Source organism: Balaenoptera physalus, assembly GCF_965194825.1.
Source record: "Balaenoptera physalus genome assembly, chromosome: 6".
In the NCBI taxonomy this organism is placed as follows: Eukaryota; Metazoa; Chordata; class Mammalia; order Artiodactyla; family Balaenopteridae; genus Balaenoptera; species Balaenoptera physalus.
The window spans coordinates 20,859,803-20,879,341 of NC_138885.1; the positions used below are offsets into that span (position 1 = coordinate 20,859,803).

General features: G+C 37.6%; 1 protein-coding gene and 1 long non-coding RNA gene across 5 annotated transcripts in view; both read left to right on the forward strand.

Moving 5' to 3' along the window:
* Positions 1-315: 315 nt before the first annotated feature.
* The window catches only part of RAB3GAP1 (RAB3 GTPase activating protein catalytic subunit 1), a 157,592-nt gene continuing 138,368 nt past the window's right edge, over positions 316-19,539 (forward strand). For 3 of the 4 annotated variants that reach the window (XM_082465821.1, XM_082465820.1, XM_082465819.1), the window contains exons 1-3: positions 316-374; positions 477-532; positions 10,522-10,597. In XM_082465821.1, the coding sequence (XP_082321947.1) occupies positions 357-374; positions 477-532; positions 10,522-10,597 (150 nt within the window). In that variant the 5' untranslated portion in view covers positions 316-356. The remainder of the gene's footprint in view (positions 375-476; positions 533-10,521; positions 10,598-19,539) is intronic. The other variant, XM_082465822.1, reaches the window with a different exon arrangement.
* On the forward strand, positions 10,604-18,244 carry LOC309662809. The gene is made up of 2 exons (XR_014264984.1): positions 10,604-14,892; positions 18,165-18,244. It is a non-coding gene; the product is annotated as an uncharacterized lncRNA (long non-coding RNA).

A 19,539-nucleotide genomic window follows, 5' to 3' on the forward strand; every position in this document is an offset into this window, starting at 1 on the left:
ACTCTAGGGCCTTGCCTTACTTCCTTGCTTCTGTTCCCTTCCTGAATTCATTGCTCTACAGGAAAATTTTAAATTGTATTAAATCAGCCAAAGAACAGGGACTTCAGGGCAGAGTAAATTCTTCCTTCTCAGGAACAAAAAGCATTAAAAAAGAAAAATCAAATGATTTCAGCCTGAGAAGATTTTTCCTAGCGGGACTCTGGGGGCGGGGCTGCGAGGAGGGCCCGCCCCCGCCCCGCCCCGCCCCGCCCCGCCCCGCCTCCGCCTGCTCTCGGCTCTCCTTTCCCCACCCCCACCCCCCCGCCCTCCTGCTCTTCTTCCCGGCAGTCCTAGCGCCCGCCTCGGCGCTCCTCAAGATGGCGGCCGACAGTGAGGTGAGGTGTTTGCTCCCTCCCTATCCCTACCGCTGTTTAAGTTTGCTCCTCCGCGTCAGCGCCCCGGAGCTCAATCTCTTTCTTTCCTTTCACTTCCCGCAGCCCGAGTCTGAGGTATTTGAGATCACGGACTTCACCACTGCCTCGGAATGGGAAAGGTGAGTGAGTCGTTATCATTGGTTACCAGCACTTTAGGCTCCGGCGTCTCCCCCCGCCACTCCGCCAGCATAGACTCCCCCAACCCAGACGCCACTTGTGCGGGGAAAGTAAGACCCGTGGGTCTCCGGGTCTCCGCCTCCTCCCTGCCGTGGTCGGCCGCAAGCCTCTTCGGCGTCTCGCGTCTGACCAGCGCCGGCCCGCCCACATCAGCCGAACCGCGGAGGAGTTTTGTTTTCTCCGCTCTCCGACCACGCTCCTTAGACCTTTGGTTCTCGCGTTGCTGCCCACCCGCAGGAACAGTTCCCCAGGCTACCGCTTCCGTTCCTGCGTTCCTTTCCGTGTACGTCATTTTGTCATAGTGAGCAATAAACTTCGCAGGTGCTTTTTTCTTCTTTCTTTTCTTAACGTGTACATCCTTTTCAGGAGGAGGCCTTTCTTCAGAGTCCTGGTGGTTGTCCGTCTGCCACACTCCCACCAGCTCCATCGTGTCTTTTAGAATAACTTTTTGAAATAGTCCGCGTCTGGCTTGGGAACGCTTTGATTCAAGTTGTTCCGTTTCAGGGGGTAATGTGCCCAGGCTTCCGGCGCCATCAAACTCCTAGTTGAAACAGCTAAGTGAAACTGTAGGATCGCTGGAATTAGTTGAAAGCCAAGTTTGGGGAGGAGTGATAGCTTGGATCCAGGTGTTACCAGTTCGATGTCGCAGAGGCCCTTCAGGTTTTCTTGAGTGTTGAGGTCAGTAGTTAGCTTGTTGGAACATTTTATAATCTTTCTGGTTGGGAGAGGAAATCCATCTGGATGTGAATGTCATGTCATCAAACGGCATAGAAAAGATCCTTGCTGGGATACTTGTTTGACCTGTGGTCCCTTCCCCCGCCCCCCAAAAAAGTTCTTAAGATACAAGCACAGTGGCAAGGCTTTATTGAGCAGGTACTGTGTGTTCAGAACTATACTAACAGAGAAGAACAAAGCCAAAACAAAACCCTTGATCCGTGTGTTAAAAAAACAAAACAGCAAATAGTTAAATTAGTTTAAGGATGCTGTTGTTGTGGATTATAATTGTTGGAGGTATTTTCATAGAAAAGATAGGAAATGTGCTGGACCTGGAAAGTGGAGAGTAATTGGTTAAATACGAGAAGGCCCTGACGTGAACAGAGACAGGTGAAAACCTTTGAGATTTAATGAAATGTCTTTACTGGAGTGAAGGCTGTTTGTTGAAGGGAAGTGAACAAGATTATTAAGGAAGATAGGACCAGGTTATAGACAGCTTCCAAAGCTAAGTAAAGGAATCTAAATTTGGTGCTTTAAGACCGGTGATTCTCAAGCTTCAGTGTGCGTCGGAATCATGGTTTATGATTCTGTATGCCCGAGATTCAAAAATTTGCATTTCTAACAAGCTCCCAGGTAATGCTGTTGGTCAGGAGACCACACTTCAGAACATTAAAGAGCAGTAGTGAGGGACCCTTGATTTTAAAGTGGCAAAGTGATACGGGAGTTGTTTGAGGAGATGCGGTAAAATGAAGTTACTTCGATTAGGTTGGTGATTTGGAGACTGGAGAGAAAGGCTAGGAGGGAAGATTGTTAGACATTTCAAAGAAGTCGATGATACGCTTGATGAAATGTAAAAGTAGGAAAAAAAATCAAACATGGAACTGCAGTTTCTTGCCTGAGAGAATGAAGATACATACGAAAGTGGCAAAGTGAGAAGAATACAGTTTTAGACCTGTTGAATTTGAAATAATAACTTAATGTCTTAAAGGTAGTTAGAAAATGTAATTTGAATCTTGGAGAGTGGGATGAGGAAACAAGAAACAAGAGGAAACAAGAGTATTTAATGGAAAAATGATCACTTTCCACTAGCAAAATGTTTAAAGTATCCTGAAGTGGAATATTAAATCCTTTAGCTCCTTATTTGGAAGTAATTGTTAACACAGTTATGAAAACTACCACAAAGTAGGAACTTTGATTTTTGACTTTTAAGCTCTTGTTTCTAGAGTAAAACTAGTGTTTTACGGTTTGTGGGAAAGTGTTAAGACTTTGGAGTCTTTTAAACCTTGAGTTTAATGTTTGAATGAAATTTCTTGTCAGTATGTTATGAGCCATATGGACAGTTTATTGAGAGAAGCCAATAACTCTTTTTATCCCTTGTCCACTGAAAAAATATTGAGTACGTATGTGTCAAGCACAGTGCAGGGCATTAGGGATGCGCGGTGGTCAGTGAAAGCATATGGTTCCTGCTCTTGCTGAACGTACAGACTAATGGAATAGACAGACACGAATCAAATAATAGTACAAGCGTCTGTAATTACAATTGAAATACTGAGAAGAGAAAGAAACCTGGTCTTTTAAGAGTATATAACAAAAAAACCTAATAAAGAATGAGGAGAGGAAGTGACTCTTCAGGTGAGGTCTGGAGAGCTTTCAGGGATAAAGTTATTACATTTTTCTAATCAAGTATCAATACTTACGGTATAGAGTCCAATTTTGGTTTGTTTTAGTACTGATAGGATTCATACAATGAATATTTTAAGATGTTCCTTTTACCGTGAAAATCACCTGTAACCCTACCAGCAGGAGATAGCTACTGTTAATATTTTGAGAAAATTCCTTGTAATCTGTGTGTTGTAAACTTTTTGTGTTAAACTGTATTAATATTTATTTCTAAAATCTTTTTTTTAATTAATTAATTTTTATTTATTTTTGGCTGCTTTGGGTCTTCGTTGCTACGCGTGGGCTTTCTCTAGTTGTGGCGAGCAGGGGCTACTCTTCGTTGTGGTGCGCGGGCTTCTCTGTGCGGTGGCTTCTCTTGTTGTGGGCAACGGGTTCCAGGCGTGCGGGCTTCAGTAGTTGTGGCACGTGGGCTCAGTAGTTGTGGCTCATGGGCTCTAGAGTGCAGGCTCAGTAGTTGTGGTGCACGGGCTTAGTTGCTCTGCAGCATGTGGAATCTTCCCAGACCAGGGCTCGAACCCATGTCTCCTGCATTGGCAGGCAGATTCTTAACCACTGTGCCACCGGGGAAGTCCCAATATTTATTTCTATAGCTTCCATTTTTTCATCTAACATATGGACATTTTCTTATTTCCTCAAATGGGTGTCAAAACATGATTTTTAATGGGTGCATATTAGTCCTTTGAATGGATGTACCATTAATTTACAGCTGTTTGCTGCAGTTGGACTTTAAGGCAGTTTCCAGTTTTTTACCTTTATAAATGTAATGTGTATTTCACATACAGATTTTTGCTCACATGTGCCTACATTTAAATTTTTTATTTCTTTTTTTGCAAACGTGTTTACTTATTTGTAGAGCACTCTTCATTAAAAACTGATAATTGCCATTTGAACCCCGTCAAAATATTGTATTAATTAATATCTTTTTTTAATTTTAAAGAGGAAGTAATTAGAAGGTTCAGTTGAATCATAAAAACTCCCATTACTACCTTTACACCAAGAATGTAAATAAATAATTTATAATGTCACTGACAGGAAAAACCTGATACTTTTGAATATATTTTGACTAGAATTAACTCTAGTACTCTAGCAATACTATGTAAGTGTTTTAGGAGAGCACTGTTGCTGTTAGATTGCGTCATACATATACAGTGTAAGAAGGCAGCTTCTTAGAGTAATAAGTCTTCTGAAAGTGTCCTTTAATATGTATTGAACACTGCTACTGAGATGTGACAGTGTTCATTTGCTGAAATTGAGCATGTTGCTAGTCAGAGTTTATTCTCTTTAATAGGTCTGCTTGATCATTAGATTTAAAGATCAGACAGTGAATACTTTAAAAATCTGTTGATTATTCCTTAAAGCTGACAAATCTACTTTCAGTTTCTTGCCAGCTGTCCCTTAAAGCTTGTTTTTGGTTTTTTTTTTTCATGTAATGTCTGAAACATTTATATTAACATATTTCCATACAAATAACCCAATGAAAGTTTAGTATTAGTTGTTTTGTTTGTTTGTTTGTTTATACTGCAGGTTCTTACTAGTCATCCATTTTATACACATCAGTGTATATATGTCAATCCCAATCGCCCAATTCAGCACACCACCATCCCCACCCCACTGCAGTTTTCCCCCCTTGGTGTCCATATGTCCGTTCTCTACATCTGTGTCTCAAATTCTGCCCTGCAACCTGGCTCATCTGTACCATTTTTCTAGGTTCCACATACATGCGTTAATATACGCTATTTGTTTTTCTCTTTCTGACTTACTTCACCCTGTATGACAGTCTCTAGATCCATCCACGTCTCAACAAATGACTCAATTTCGTTCCTTTTTATGGCTGAGTAATATTCCATTGTATATATGTACCACAACTTCTTTATCCATTCGTCTGTTGATGGGCATTTAGTTTGCTTCCATGACCTGACTATTGTAAATAGTGCTGCAATGAACATTCGGGTGCATGTGTCTTTTTGAATTGTGGTTTTCTCTGGGTATATGCCCAGTAGTGAGATTGCCGGGTCATATGGTAATTCTATTTTTAGTTTTTTAAGGAACCTCCATACTGTTCTCCATAGCGGCTGTATCAATTTACATTCCCACCAACAGTGCAAGAGGGTTCCCTTTTCTCCACACCCTCTCCAGCATTTGTTGTTTGTAGATTTTCTGATGATGCCCATTCTAACTGGTGTGAGGTGATACCTCATGGTAGTTTTGATTTGCATTTCTCTAATAATTAGTGATGTTGAGCATCTTTTCATGTGCTTGATGGCCGTCTGTATGTCTTCTTTGGAGAAATGTCTGTTTAGGTTTTCTGCCCATTTTTGGATTGGGTTGTTTGTTTCTTTAATTTTGAGCTGCATGAGCTGTTTATATATTTTGGAGATTAATCCTTTGTCTGTTGATTCGTTTGCAAATACTTTCTCCCATTCTGAGGGCTGTCTTTTGGTCTTGTTTATGGTTTCCTTTGCTGTGCAAAAGCTTTGAAGTTTCATTAGGCCCCATTTGTTTATTTTTGTTTTTATTTCCATTACTCTAGGGGTGGATCAAAAAAGATCTTTCTGTGATTTATGTCAAAGAGTGTTCTTCCTATGTTTTCCTCTAAGAGTTTTATAGTGTCCAGTCTTACATTTAGGTCTCTAATCCATTTTGAGTTTATTTTTGTGTATGGTGTTAGGGAGTATTCTAATTTCATTCTTTTACATGTAGCTGTCCAGTTTTCCCAGCACCACTTATTGAAGAGACTGTCTTTTCTCCATTGCATATCTTTGCCTCCTTTGTCATAGATTAGTTGACCATAGGTGCATGGGTTAATCTCTGGACTTTCTATCTTGTTCCATTGATCTATGTTTCTGTTTTTGTGCCACTACCATATTGTCTTGATTACTGTAGCTTTGTAGTATAGTCTGAAATCAGGGAGTCTGATTCCTCCATCTCCGTTTTTTTCCCTCAAGACTGCTTTGGCTATTCAGGGTCTTTTGTGTCTCCATACAAATTTTAAGATGATTTGTTCTAGCTCTGTAAAAAATGCCATTGGTAATTTGATAGGGATTGCATTGAATCTGTAGATTGCTTTGGGTAGTATAGTCATTTTCACAATGTTGATTCTTGCAATCCAAGAACATGGTATATCTCTCCATCTGTTGGTATCATTTTTAATTTCTTTCATCAGTGTCTTATAGTTTTCTGCATACAGGTCTTTTGTCTCCCTAGGCACGTTTATTCCTAGGTATTTTATTCTTTTTGTTGCAATGGTAAATGGGAGTGTTTCCATAATTTCTCTTTCAGATTTTTCATCATTAGTGTATAGGAATGCAAGAGATTTCTGTGCATTAATTTTGTATCCTGAAACTTTACCATATTCATTAATTAGCTCTAGCAGTTTTCTGGTGGCAGTTTTAGGATTCTCTATGTATAGTATCATGTCATCTGCAAACAGTGACAGTTTTACTTCTTCTTTTCCAATTTGTATTCCTTTTATTTCTTCTCTGATTGCCGTGGCTAGGACTTCCAGAACTATGTTGAATAATAGTGGTGAGAGTGGACCTCCTTGTCTTGTTCCTGATCTTAGAGGAAATGCTTTCAGTTTTTCACTGTTGAGAATGATGTTTGCTGTGGGTCGGTCATATATGGCCTTTATTATGTTGAGGTAGGTTCCCTCTATGCCCACTTTCCGGAGAGTTTTTATCATAAATGGGTGTTGAATTTTGTCAAAAGCTTTTTCTGCATCTATTGAGATGATCATATGGTTTTTATTCTTTAATTTGTTAATATGGTGTATCACATTGATTGATTTGCGTATATTGAAGAATCCTTGCATCCCTGGGATAAATCCCACTTGATTGTGGTGTATGATCCTTTTAATGTGTTGTTGGATTCTGTTTGCTAGTATTTTGTTGAGGATTTTTACATCTATATTCATCAGTGATATTGGTCTGTAATTTTCTTTTTTGTAGTATCTTTGTCTGGTTTTGGTATCAGGGTGATGGTGGCCTCATAGAATGAGTTTGGGAGTGTTCCTTCCTCTGCAATTTTTTGGAAGAGTTTGAGAAGGATAGGTGTTAGCTCTTCTCTAAATGTTTGATAGAATTCACCTGTGAGGCCATCTGGTCCTGGACTTTTGTTTGTTGGAAGATTTTTAGTCACAGTTTCAATTTCATTACTTGTGATTGGTCTGTTCATATTTTCTGCTTCTTCGTGGTTCAGTCTTGGAAGGTTATACCTTTCTAAGAATTTGTCCATTTCTTCCAGGTTGTCCATTTTATTGGCATAAAGTTGCTTGTAGTAGTCTCTTAGGATGCTTTGTATTTCTGAGGTGTCTGTTGTAACTTCTCCTTTTTCATTTCCAGTTTTATTGATTTGAGTCCTCTCCCTGTTTTTCTTGATGAGTCTGGCTAATGGCTTATCAATTTTGTTTATCTTCTCAAAGTACCAGCTTTTAGTTTTATTGATCTTTCCTATTGTTTTCTTTGTTTCTATTTCATTTATTTCCGCTCTGATCTTTATGATTTCTTTCCTTCTGCTAACTTTGGGTTTTGTTTGTTCTTTCTCTAGTTTCTTTAGGTGTAAGGTTAGATTGTTTACTTGAGATTTTTGTTTCTTGAGGTAGGCTTGTATAGCTATAAACTTCCCTCTTAGAACTGCTTTTGCTGTATCCCATAGGTTTTGGGTCATCGTGTTTTCATTGTCATTTGTCTCTAGGTATTTTTTGATTTCCTCTTTGATTTCTTCAGTGATCTCTTGGTTATTTAGTAACGTATTGTTTAGCCTCCATGTGTTTGTGTTTTTTACGTTTTTTTCCCTGTAATTCATTTCTGATCTCATAGTGTTGTGGTCAGAAAAGATGCTTGATATGATTTCAATTTTCTTAAATTTACTGAACCTTGAGTTGTGACCCAAGATGTCATCTATCCTGGAGAATGTTCCGTGCGCACTTGAGAAGAAAGTGTAATCTGCTGTTTTTGGATGGAATGTCCTATAAATATCAATTAAATCTATCTGGTCTATTGTGTCATTTAAAGCTTCTGTTTCCTTATTTATTTTCATTTTGGATGATCTGTCCATTGGTGCAAGTGAGGTGTTAAAGTCCCCCACTATTATTGTGTTACTGTCGATTTCCTCTTTTATAGCTGTTAGCAGTTGCCTTATGTATTGAGGTGCTCCTATGTTGGGTGCATATATATTTATAATTGTTATATCTTCTTCTTGGATTGATCCCTGGATCATTATGTAGTGTCCTTCCTTGTCTCTTGTAACATTCTTTATTTTTAAGTCTATTTTATCTGATATGAGTATAGCTACTCCAGCTTTCTTTTGATTTCCATTTGCATGGAATATCTTTTTCCATCCCCTCACTTTCAGTCTGTATGTGTCCCAAGGTCTAAAGTGGGTCTCTTGTAGACAGCATATAGATGGGTCTTGTTTTTGTATCCATTCAGCAAGCCTGTGTCTTTTGGCTGGAGCATTTAATCCATTCACGTTTAAGGTAATTATCGAAATGTATGTTTCTGTGACCATTTTCTTAATTGTTCTGGGTTTGTTTTTGTAGGTCCTTTTCTTCTCTTGTGTTTCCCACTTAGAGAAGTTCCTTTAGCATTTGTTGTAGAGCTGGTTTGGTGGTGCTGAATTCTCTTAGCTTTTGCTTGTCTGTAAAGCTTTTGATTTCTCCATCAAATCTAAATGAGATCCTTGCCGGGTAGAGTAATCTTGGTTGTAGGTTCTTCCCTTTCATCACTTTAAGTATATCATGCCACTCCCTTCTGGCTTGTAGAGTTTCTGCTGAGAAATCAGCTGTTAACCTTATGGGAGTTGCCTTGTATGTTATTTGTCGTTTTTCCCTTGCTGCTTTCAATAATTTTTCTTTGTCTTTAATTTTTGCCACTTTGATTACTATGTGTCTCGGCATGCTTCTCCTTGGGTTTATCCAGTATGGGACTCTCTGCGCTTCCTGGACTTGGGTGGCTATTTCCTTTCCCATGTTAGGGAAGTTTTCGACTATAATCTCTTCAAATATTTTCTCGGGTCCTTTCTCTCTCTCTTCTCCTTCTGGGACCCCTATAATGCGAATGTTGTTGCATTTAATGTTGTCCCAGTGGTCTCTTAGTCTGTCTTCATTTCTTTTCATTCTTTTTTCTTTAGTCTGTTCCGCAGCAGTGAATTCCACCATTCTGTCTTCCAAGTCACTTATCCGTTCTTCTGCCTCAGTTATTCTGCTATTGATTCCTTCTAGTGTAGTTTTCATTTCAGTTATTGTATTGGTCATCTCTGTTTGTTTGTTCTTTAATTCTTCTAGGTTTTTGTTAATCATTTCTTGCATCTTCTCAATCTTTGCCTCCATTCTTATTCCAAGGTCCTGGATCATCTTCACTATTATTATTCTGAATTGTTTTTCTGGAAAGTTGCCTATCTCCACTTCATTTAGTTGTTTTTCTGGGGTTTTTTCTTGTTCCTTCATCTGGTATATAGCCCTCTGCCTTTTCATCTTGTCTGTCTTTCTGTAAATGTGGTTTCTGTTCCACAGGCTGCAGGATTGTAGTTTTTCTTGATTCTGCTCTCTGCCCTCTGGTGGTTGAGGCTATCTAAGAGGCTTGATGGGAGGCTCTGGAGGTCGCTTGTTTTGTTTTAATGGGCAAAGTTCCCAAATAATGTTTTTTGGGGGAAGGGGAGGCAAATCAGGGAATTCATAAATATCTTTAAAGGAAAAGTTAATTTAAATAGATCAGTTATTTGTAGGGTAGTGAAGAAATCATTGGCTTCGTAATTATCTTTGCTAGTATCATTTTAGTCTGTCAGTTTTTCTGTCTCAAATTTATTATATTCATTTCAATATGGAGAGATTTACTCTTATATTTTATAGAAGGCAGAACAGGCTTTGTTGGGTTGGCAGTAGACTTAAGAAAAATCAATCTAAGAAATCTAAGAATTCTTTTTTTTTAAAATTTTGCATTGTTTTGATTCTTTTTTTTAACAGAAACTTTAAATCCACATATTATCAAGGGAATTTATTATTTTTTAAAATTTATTTATTTTTGGCAGCGTTGGGTCTTTGTTTCTGCACACGGGCTTTCTCTAGTTGCGGAGAGCGGGGGCTACTCTTCGTTGCAGTGCGCAGGCTTCTCATTGTGGTGGCTTCTCTTGTTGCGGAGCACGGGCTCTAGGTGCGTGGGCTTCAGTAGTCATGGCACGCAGGCTCGGTAGTTGTGGCTCGCGGGCTGTAGGGTGCAGGCTCAGTAGTTGTGGCACATGGGCTTAGTTACTCCGCGGGATGTGGGATCTTCCCGGACCAGGGATCGAACCCGTGACCCTGCATTGGCAGGCGGATTCTTAACCACTGGGCCACCAGGGAAGTCCCTCAGTCTAAGAATTCTTGGGCTAAAGATGATTTTCATATTTATTTCACATCCATAAATTAGGCTAACAATACTAAACTTACTGAGCCTTCTTTGTTGAAAGTGTTAAAATATTTAAGAAAAAACTTTTAAAGAAATTATATAACAATAGGAATAAATGTGGTTACATATTTAGAAAGTTTTTTCCTCTTTCCTAGGTTTATTTCCAAAATTGAAGAAGTCTTGAATGACTGGAAACTGATTGGAAACTCTTTGGGAAAGCCACTTGAAAAGGTCAGATCTATTTACTGGTATCTCTAAATGAGTATTTGCTTTGAAACTTCTATTTTTAAGTCTTTTGCTGCATTTGGTACATTTAAAGTAAATGCTTTTAAAGTTATGTATAATCTATGAACATAAAATGGCATCTGGAAGAACTTGGATTGGAATCTGTGGCGAACAACATTTGTAAGATACTTGTGACCTGTTTTTTAAATAATAAAATTTTGTATATATAATGTCATTCTTTGTGAAGGATTTTATTTCTGTTTCTCCTGGTGTTTACTTCTCTCTTGCTTTCTCCGTTAGAATGTTTGAAAATAGTTTTTCAAATTTTTTTGGTCAGAGAAAAATCGCAACTACCAATTTCTTGGGTAGAGTATTTTGCGTAACTAATGAGGAAAAATCTTGGTTTCAACAACTAACTTGATGTCATTAGTAGTTATTTTACTCAGTTTTTGTATTTTATGATACCACTAATAATGTTTGTCTTTCCCCTTTTCTTTTTTTAACTTTATGATGTTTTGAGGATATTTAAGAATGAAAAAAAATATTCAAAATTGAGGTGAAACTAATCCTAACCTAAGATATTGATAGTTTTGCTCATAAACCATGCTGCAAATGTTTACTGAAGCACATACTCTGAGAACAAACCTAGATTTCCTGTATTTCACTGAAGGGAACTAGCAGTTTGATTTTAGGCTTATATAGATGCTCTCTTTGTTAGGTAAATTCTTTTCAAGTAAATTTGATCATTGTTTTTGTTAAAAATCTATTCTTAAGTGCAGTTTACCCCTATGTAAGGAACTCTCAATTCTCAATATTTGCTAGGGGTTTTCAGCTTTATTGTGATGTTAACAGAATTTGAGACTCTAAAAGTATTATGATTTTTTTCTTTAGCCATATGAATAAGAGCAGAAAAATCACATCATTTAATATAGTGAAATATATACATTAAATCAACTGTGTTTAAATATTTTATGATTGTATTTTTGAGTAGAGGAAATGTGAAGTTCTGAGACACAGATATTCTATTCCACTTGAAACAAAGACATAGCAGTTGATATAAATGCCAATAAAATTAAAGGCAAAACAAGCTGGATATAACTGGAGTGGGAAGTGATTTGTACTATCAAAAAGAGAGCTAAACTGTGTATTTGTGAGCTCTGATATTATATTCCTTAATTCTTTGATTTACACATATTCACTGGATATCCTTTATGTGCCATGTCTGAAGAAGTAGTGAACAGGGTAAGATCCTTGTTTACCATTGCACATGAATTTTCATGAGAGAGAGGTAATTAATAAGTAAATAAGATTAAAATTCTAGACGCTAAATTCAACTTTGGGATTTAAGTTGGGTAATGTATTCAAAGTAGGTAGCGTATTGCTATCAGGTAGTAGGGGCAAAAGGAGTGTTTTCTCCCTACAGGTAGTAGTAAGTAAATCAAATATGGAAAATATGAACACATTTCAAGGTGAGCTGTAACTATGATGAATAAGATTAAAGAAAGTGTAAAGGAGTATATATATGCTGTATATATTCAGCATAAAAAAGAAAATTTAGAGCATACCTTAGTAAGAGATTGTAATTTATGTCAAGGACAGTGATTACCAATTCTCTACCTCCACTGAGGGAGAATTAAGAGAAATTATTTTTTAAATACCTTTAATTATGGAAAATTTCAGAAATAGTATAGGGAACCCCCATGTGTGTGTCACTCAGATTCAACAATTCTTCCATTTCTTATTTCAATATTACCTCTATCTACTCGCCACCCCTACTAGATTTTTTTTAAATAGTTTTTTTTTAATAAACTATATATAATGCACAAAACTGCTTATTTTGATAAATGTTTATATCATGTAAGATTCCTCACTCAAGATATTGGACATTTCTGTCATACCAGAAATGTCCATCGTGAACCTTTCTACTTGATTCCCATGTTCCTCACTCATGCCTTCTCCCTGCAACGCCCCCTGCCCCCTGCCTCCAAGGCATCTGCTATTCTTTTTCTTTTTTCTTTTAAACTATAGCTTACTTTTGCCTGCTCTGCGATTGGATATACCTGCTATCATACAGTACATAGTCTTTATGCTGGCTTGTTTTACATAATATTTGAGATTATTCTAGGTTGTTGCAGGTATCAGTATTTTTATTGCTGAGTAGTAGTCTGTCGTATGAATATACCACAGTGTGTCACTTGTTGACAGACATATTTGCTATCGTGAATAAAGCAGAACATTCTTACATGAGGCCTTTTGTAGAGGTATGTTTTTATTTCTCTTGGGTAAATATCTAGGAGTAGAATTACTGGGTCATAGGCTAAGTGTATGCTTAACTTTCTCTAGCAATGAGAAATTGCTAGATCTTTTGTAACATTTTACCTACCCACCAGCAATATGTGAGAGTTTGGGTCATTTCATATTTTCATCAACAGTTGTTTGTTTTCAGTCTTATAAATTTTAGTCCTCCTAATGGGTATGTAGTTTGTGGAATTAATTTGTATTTCTCTTTCTGGTTTTACTTTTGTATTTCTGTGACAAATATTGGTATTGACCACTTTTTTCGTGTGCTTGTTAGCTATTTGTGTGTCATCTTCTGTGAAATGTCTGTTCAAGTTTTTTGTCCATATTTTAAATTGGGTTGAGTTTTTATTGAGTTGTAGGGATCTTTTAGTTCTCTTATATATTCTGCTTTTAAGTCTTTTCACAGATAGTACTTTTGCTAGGTTGTGAAGATATGTTTTCTTCTAGAATTTATCATTTTAGCTTTTATTTAGGTATATGAACCATCATGAACTAATGACATGTATGGTGTGAGGTGGGAATCACAGTTCAGTTTTTTACATATGGCTATCTTGTTCTAGAACCTTCTGTTGAAAACACTTTTTTCTCCAATGAATTGCTTTGTTGCCTTTGTCAGACAGTTGACCTAGGGGGGTCATCTTCTGGAATCTGTATTCTGTTTCATTAATCTATTTGAAAATCCTGATGTCAATACCATATTGTCTTGACTACTGTAGTTTAGGGTTTCCCAGTTTTGGCACTATTGAAATTTTGGGCCAGGTTGTTGTGGGGCTGTCTCGCGTATTATAGAATTTTAGTAGTATCCCTGTCCTCTGCCTGTTAGATCCCAGTAGCATCCTCCCAGTGGTGAAAACCAAAAATGTATCTAGACATTGCCAAATGTCCCCTGAGGTGCAAAATTGCCTCCAACTGAGAACCACTGAATAGCTTTAGAGTAAGTCCCAAATTTAGTTAATGTAAATTCTCTAGCTTTTGTTGTTTTCCCAAATTGTTTTGTCTATTCTAGGACCTTTGTTTTCATTATGAATTTCAGAATGAGCTTGTCAGTTTATATAAAAAGGATTATGATTGTGCTGGGACTATGATTGGGATTGTGTTGAATTTATAGATTACTTTGAGGAGAAGTAACATTTTGACAATCTTGAAGCTTGACATCTCTTCACTTATTAAGTCATCTTTATCGCAGCAATGTTTTATAGCTTTTGATGAGGTCTTGCATTTTTTTGTTAAATTTATTACTAAATATGTTATATGATGCAGTTGTAACTGGAATTGTTTTTAAATTTTCTTTTTCATTTGTTTGTTGCTAGTGCATAGACATACAATAAAATTTTGTATATTGATTTGGTATCTTGAGACCTGGTTAAATGTAAAGATTCATAATCTTTTTGTTAATTCTTCTCCATCTTCTACATGCATAGTCATGTTGTTTGCAAATAGGGACAGTTTTACTTTTTCTTCAATTTTTGTACCTTGCATTTCTTATTTTTAATTGCACTAACTGGGACCTTTAATAAAATTTTGAATAGAATTGTTGAGAGTAGACATCCTTGCCTCCTTCCCAATTTTAAGGGGGAAATGTCCAGCTCTTCAATACTCAGAATTGTAGGTTTTTCATAGGTGTCCTTTATAACACAGGGGAAATTCTGTTCTTAATTAGCTGAAAGGTTTTTTTGAAATCATGGGTATAATTTATTCAAATCTTATTCTGTACCTATTGAAACAGTCAGATGGTTTTTCTTTTTTATTCTCTGAATATGGTTAAGTATGTTGATTAATTTTTTTTATTGTGGTAAAATATATACAGATGGTCTCCAACTTACGGTGGTCTGACTTAGGATTTTTCGATGGGTATGATACAAAAGTGATACACACTCAATGAAAATTGTACTTTGAATTTTGAATTTTGATCTTTTCCCAGGCTAGCCTGTGTGGTACAGTACTCTCTCGTGATGCTGGGCAGCAAGCTGCAGCTCCCAGTAAACCATTCGATCACGAGGGTAAGCAACTGATACACTTAAAACCGTTCTGTACCCGTGTAACCATTCTGTTTTTCACTTTAAGTACTCAAAAAATTACATGAGGTAGTCAGCATTTCATTACAAAATAGGCTTTGTGTTAGATGATTTTGTCTAACTAGGCTAATGTTAAGTGTTCTGAGCATGTTTAAGGTAGGCTAGGCTAAGCTATAATATATGATAGATTAGGTGTATTATGTTGACTTAACGATATTTCCAACCTATTATGAGTTTATTGGGCCATAATAACACCATCATAAGTCAAGGACGATTTGTACTAATGGTTTACCACTTTAACCATTTTTTTTTTTAAGTTTTTAATTAATTAATTATTTATTTATTTTTGGCTGTGTTGGGTCTTCGTTTCTGTGTGAGGGCTTTCTCTAGTTGTGGCGAGCGGGGGCCACTCTTCATCGCAGTGTGCGGGCCTCTCACTGTTGCGGCCTCTCTTGTTGCAGAGCACAGGATCCAGACGCGGAGGCTCAGTAGTTGTGGCTCGCGGGCTCTAGAGCGCAGGCTCAGTAGTTGTGGCTCACAGGCCTAGTTGTTCCACGGCATGTGGGATCCTCCCAGACCAGGGCCCGAACCCGTGTCCCCTGCATTGGCAGGCAGATTCTCAACCACTGCGCCACCAAGGAAGCCCCGATTAATGAGTTCTAGCAGTTTTCTGGTGATAGATTTCTAAATTAAAATTTTATTTTTATTGAAGTATAGTTGATGTATAATGTTGTGGCAATCTCTGCTGTACAGCAGAGTGACTCACTTATACACATACAGACATTCCTTTTTTCATATTCTTTTCCATTATGGTTTATCACAGGATATCGAATATAGTTCCCTGTGCTATACAGTAGGACCTTGTTGTTTATCCTTCCTATGTATAGTAGTTTACATCTGCTAATCCCACACTCCCAGTCCTTCCCTCTCAAGAATTCTAGTTTTAGTGCTTACTTCCTTTGTGGCATTGGGCCATCTCAGTTAGTTTTTGCTGCTGCTGGCGTTGTCTCTCTTAAAAGTATTCACCAGAAGCTTTAAAATGATATTTGCTTAAGTAGAATAGAATATAAACTAATAGAATTACTTAACACTTATTTGCTATAAAAAGTATCAGTGGCTTCCTTAGAGCTCCTAGAAGTTAAAAACTTAGCACCTAGCTGGGAAAAAATAAAACTCTATGTAATGTGTTTTGGCTGAAAAGGTTCAGGTTTCATCAGAGATAGATGAGACGTCTCTTCAAACATTTTTAGTTCTATTATTTCATAGTTTTTATTTTTCTTTTGTATATTTTAAAAGATTTTTTTGGGGCTTCCCAGGTGGCACAGTGGTTAAGAATCCGCTTCTCTTTGCGGTGGCTTAGCACTGGCTCTGTGCGTGTGGGCTTCAGTAGTTGTGGCACGTGGGCTCAGTAGTTGTGGCTTGAGGGCTCTAGAGTGCAGGCTCAGTAGTTGCTCCATGGCATGTAGGATCTTCCTGGACCAGGGCTCGAACCTATGTCCCCTGCATTGGCAGGCGGATTCTTAATCACTGAGCCACCAGGGAAGTCCCTGGTGTATTTTAAAGTAAGTTAGTATTTAGTTTAATATGTCTGCATTTAATTTTGTAAGTAGCCCTTTTCTTTATATTTTGATTTTATTTATTTATTTTTTCCTCCTTTGACTTAGTAATTTTTCTCCTTTTTTCTTTGATTCTGATTTAGTAATTTGATTTTTTCCTCCTAATGAATTTTATATATCCTGCAATTGGCAAGTCTAATGGGTGAGTCATTTTCTAAAAATTTGGTTGTAAATATGGCTGATGAGAATTTTGACTGTATTTTTCTATAGTGAGGAGGAAATGTTTAAATTATGTTTTCAGGGTAGTGCCCAAAATATTAAAATTCTCTCCCTATTACTTGGAGCCATGTAGTCAGTCTCTTCAGCTACTTCCTTTTGTTCATTTATTGTTTTATTCACTTTTCATTCATTCATTTATAGAGTTCCTACTATGGATCAGGAATTGTTATTCTGCTTCCTGTTGATTAAAACAACCTCTCTACCCTCCCTCACCTCCAGATTGTTAAATACTTTACCTCTTTACTCCATAGTCATTTTATCTATTCCTCAGCTATCAGTATAGTCAGTCCTCCATATCTGTGGGTACCACATCTGCAGATTCAACCGAGGATCAAAAATATTGTAAAAAAAAAATTCCAGAAAGTTCCAAAAAGCAAAACTTGAATTTGTGGCACTGGCAACTATTTACATAGTGTTTACAACTATTTATATAGCATCTACATTGTATTATGTATTATAAGTAATCTAGAGATGATTTAAAGTACACAAGAGGATGTGCATAGTTTCTATGCAAATATTACACTATTTTATGTAAGGGAGTTGACTATCTGATGATTTTGGTATCCTAGGGGGCTGTGGGAGAGACGTCCTTAAACCAGTTCTCCACAGACACCAATGGAGGACTGTATTCTTTCTGTTCCTCGCTCCATGAAGTGTACAACCAATGACTTGTAGGTGTTCAAGCGGTTAATCCCAAATTAGATCTCTGAACTCAGTTGCTTAAGCAAATTATGGTTGGGACTTCCCTGACAGTCCAGTGGTTAGGATTCCACGCTTGCAATGCAGGGGGCATGGGTTAGATCCCTGGTCAGGGAATGAGGATCCCACATGCCATGTGGTGCAGCCAAAAATAAATAAATAAATAAAAATAAAAAATTTAGGGAAAAAAAGAGAAAATTATGGTGGAAGTTAGGTTTTATCATGTTAGTAGAATTAGAGTTAAGCCAGTTTAAAGGATGAAGTTCTTTGTGGACAGAGGGACCTCACCACCATTTTTTTTTTTTTTTAATTTTTATTTATTATTTATTTATTATTTTTTTGCTGTGTTGGGTCTTCGTTTCTATGCGAGGGCTTTCTCCAGTTGCGGCAAGCGGGGGCCACTCTTCATCGCGATGCGCAGGCCTCTCACTATTGCGGCCTCTCTTGTTGTGGAGCACAGGCTCCAGACGCGCAGCCTCAGTAGCTGTGGCCCACGGGCCCAGCCGCTCCGCGGCATGTGGGATCCTCCCAGACCAGGGCTCGAACCCGTGTCCCCTGCATTGGCAGGCAGATTCTCAACCGCTGCGCCACCAGGGAAGCCCTCACCACCATTTTTAATGGGAGTTCTTAACCCAGAGTCTTAGGTCTCTTTAAATTTGTACATGCTTAATTTTTTTATACATGCTTAATTTTTAATGTGAATATGCATGATTTTCCTGGCAGATGGTCCAGAGCTTTCATCGGATACTTAAAGGAACGTGTGACTCAAAAAAGATTAAATAAAAGCTACTATTTTAAGTTTTGTTTCGTATGCATTTACTATTTAAAAAATTAATGTATTTTGTTTTGGTTGAGTACATATCCAAAGGTTTACTTGATCATGAAGTTTTTTTTTTTAAATTAATTAATTAAATTTTGGCTGCGTTGGTTCTTTGTTGCTGCGCACAGGCTGTCTCTAGTTGCAGTGAGCGGGGGCTACTCCTTGTTGCAGTGCGTGGACTTCTCATTGCAGTGGCTTCTCTTGTTGCGGAGCATGGGCTCTAGGTGTGCGGGCTTCAGTAGTTGTGGCACGTGGGCTCAGTAGTTGTGGCTCACGGGCTCTAGAGCGCAGGCTCAGTAGTTGTGATGCACAGGCTTAGTTGCTCCGCAGCATGTGGGATCTTCCCGGACCAGGGATTGAACCCGTGTCCCCTGCATTGGCAGGCGGATTCTTAACCACTGTGCCACCAGGGAAGTCCGATCATGAAGTTTTGTACCCCACACACAAGTAATAATTTTTAAGTCAGTGAAATTTGTTCTTAATATACCTCTACCTCCCTAGTCTTTTACTCAGTCTCTGGTATCCTGGCCTCAAGTTTTGACTCAAGTCAGCCCTACCCTTAAATGTTGAATGCTCCAAAATTACCTGCTTCTTTCCTTTGTTTCCTGTTTCTATCCCCATCTCCAAAATATAATGCTAATCTTACTTGGGTTAGCAGAGTGTAGTTTTTTATTAATTTATTTAAAAAGATTTGAATGGGTGATAATCACTTGATCTTACAAAAAGTATTTTGGTTTTGTATGCTACTAAAATGCTAAAGGAAAATAAAAATGAAATTGAAATTGTTACTCTTCCAGGGAGAGTTCCTTATCCTATCAATGACTAAAGTAATTCACAGAAACTGCTTTTGGGCTCCTAGCCTGAATTCCTTTCCACCATATAATGCTCAAGTTTTTAATGTTTTTAAAAGGACACCAGTGGAATTTCAGAAAAATGTAAGAAAAGTAAATAAACAGCTTTAGATTGTATGGAGAAATATTTGGGGGCAAGATATCTGTCTTATGGCCTAGAAAGTTGTCTTCTGAAGTCAGTTTCCTGAAATTGTCTTTCCTGTTCTTTCCATTTTCTAGTTTTGGGGTCAGAATATTTTTATTAAAATTTAAAAAACCCTGTAACTACAAAAATAATATAACCAAATCAAATAATGTTTGTATTTCAAAAGTGACAGTTTCCTCCTCATCACTTCCCTTCTGCCCATCTCCTTTTCAGAGCTAACAGTGTTTAACTGTTTGATATTCTATTCTGTGTGTCTGTGTCATACCTTTAAAAAAAAGATCT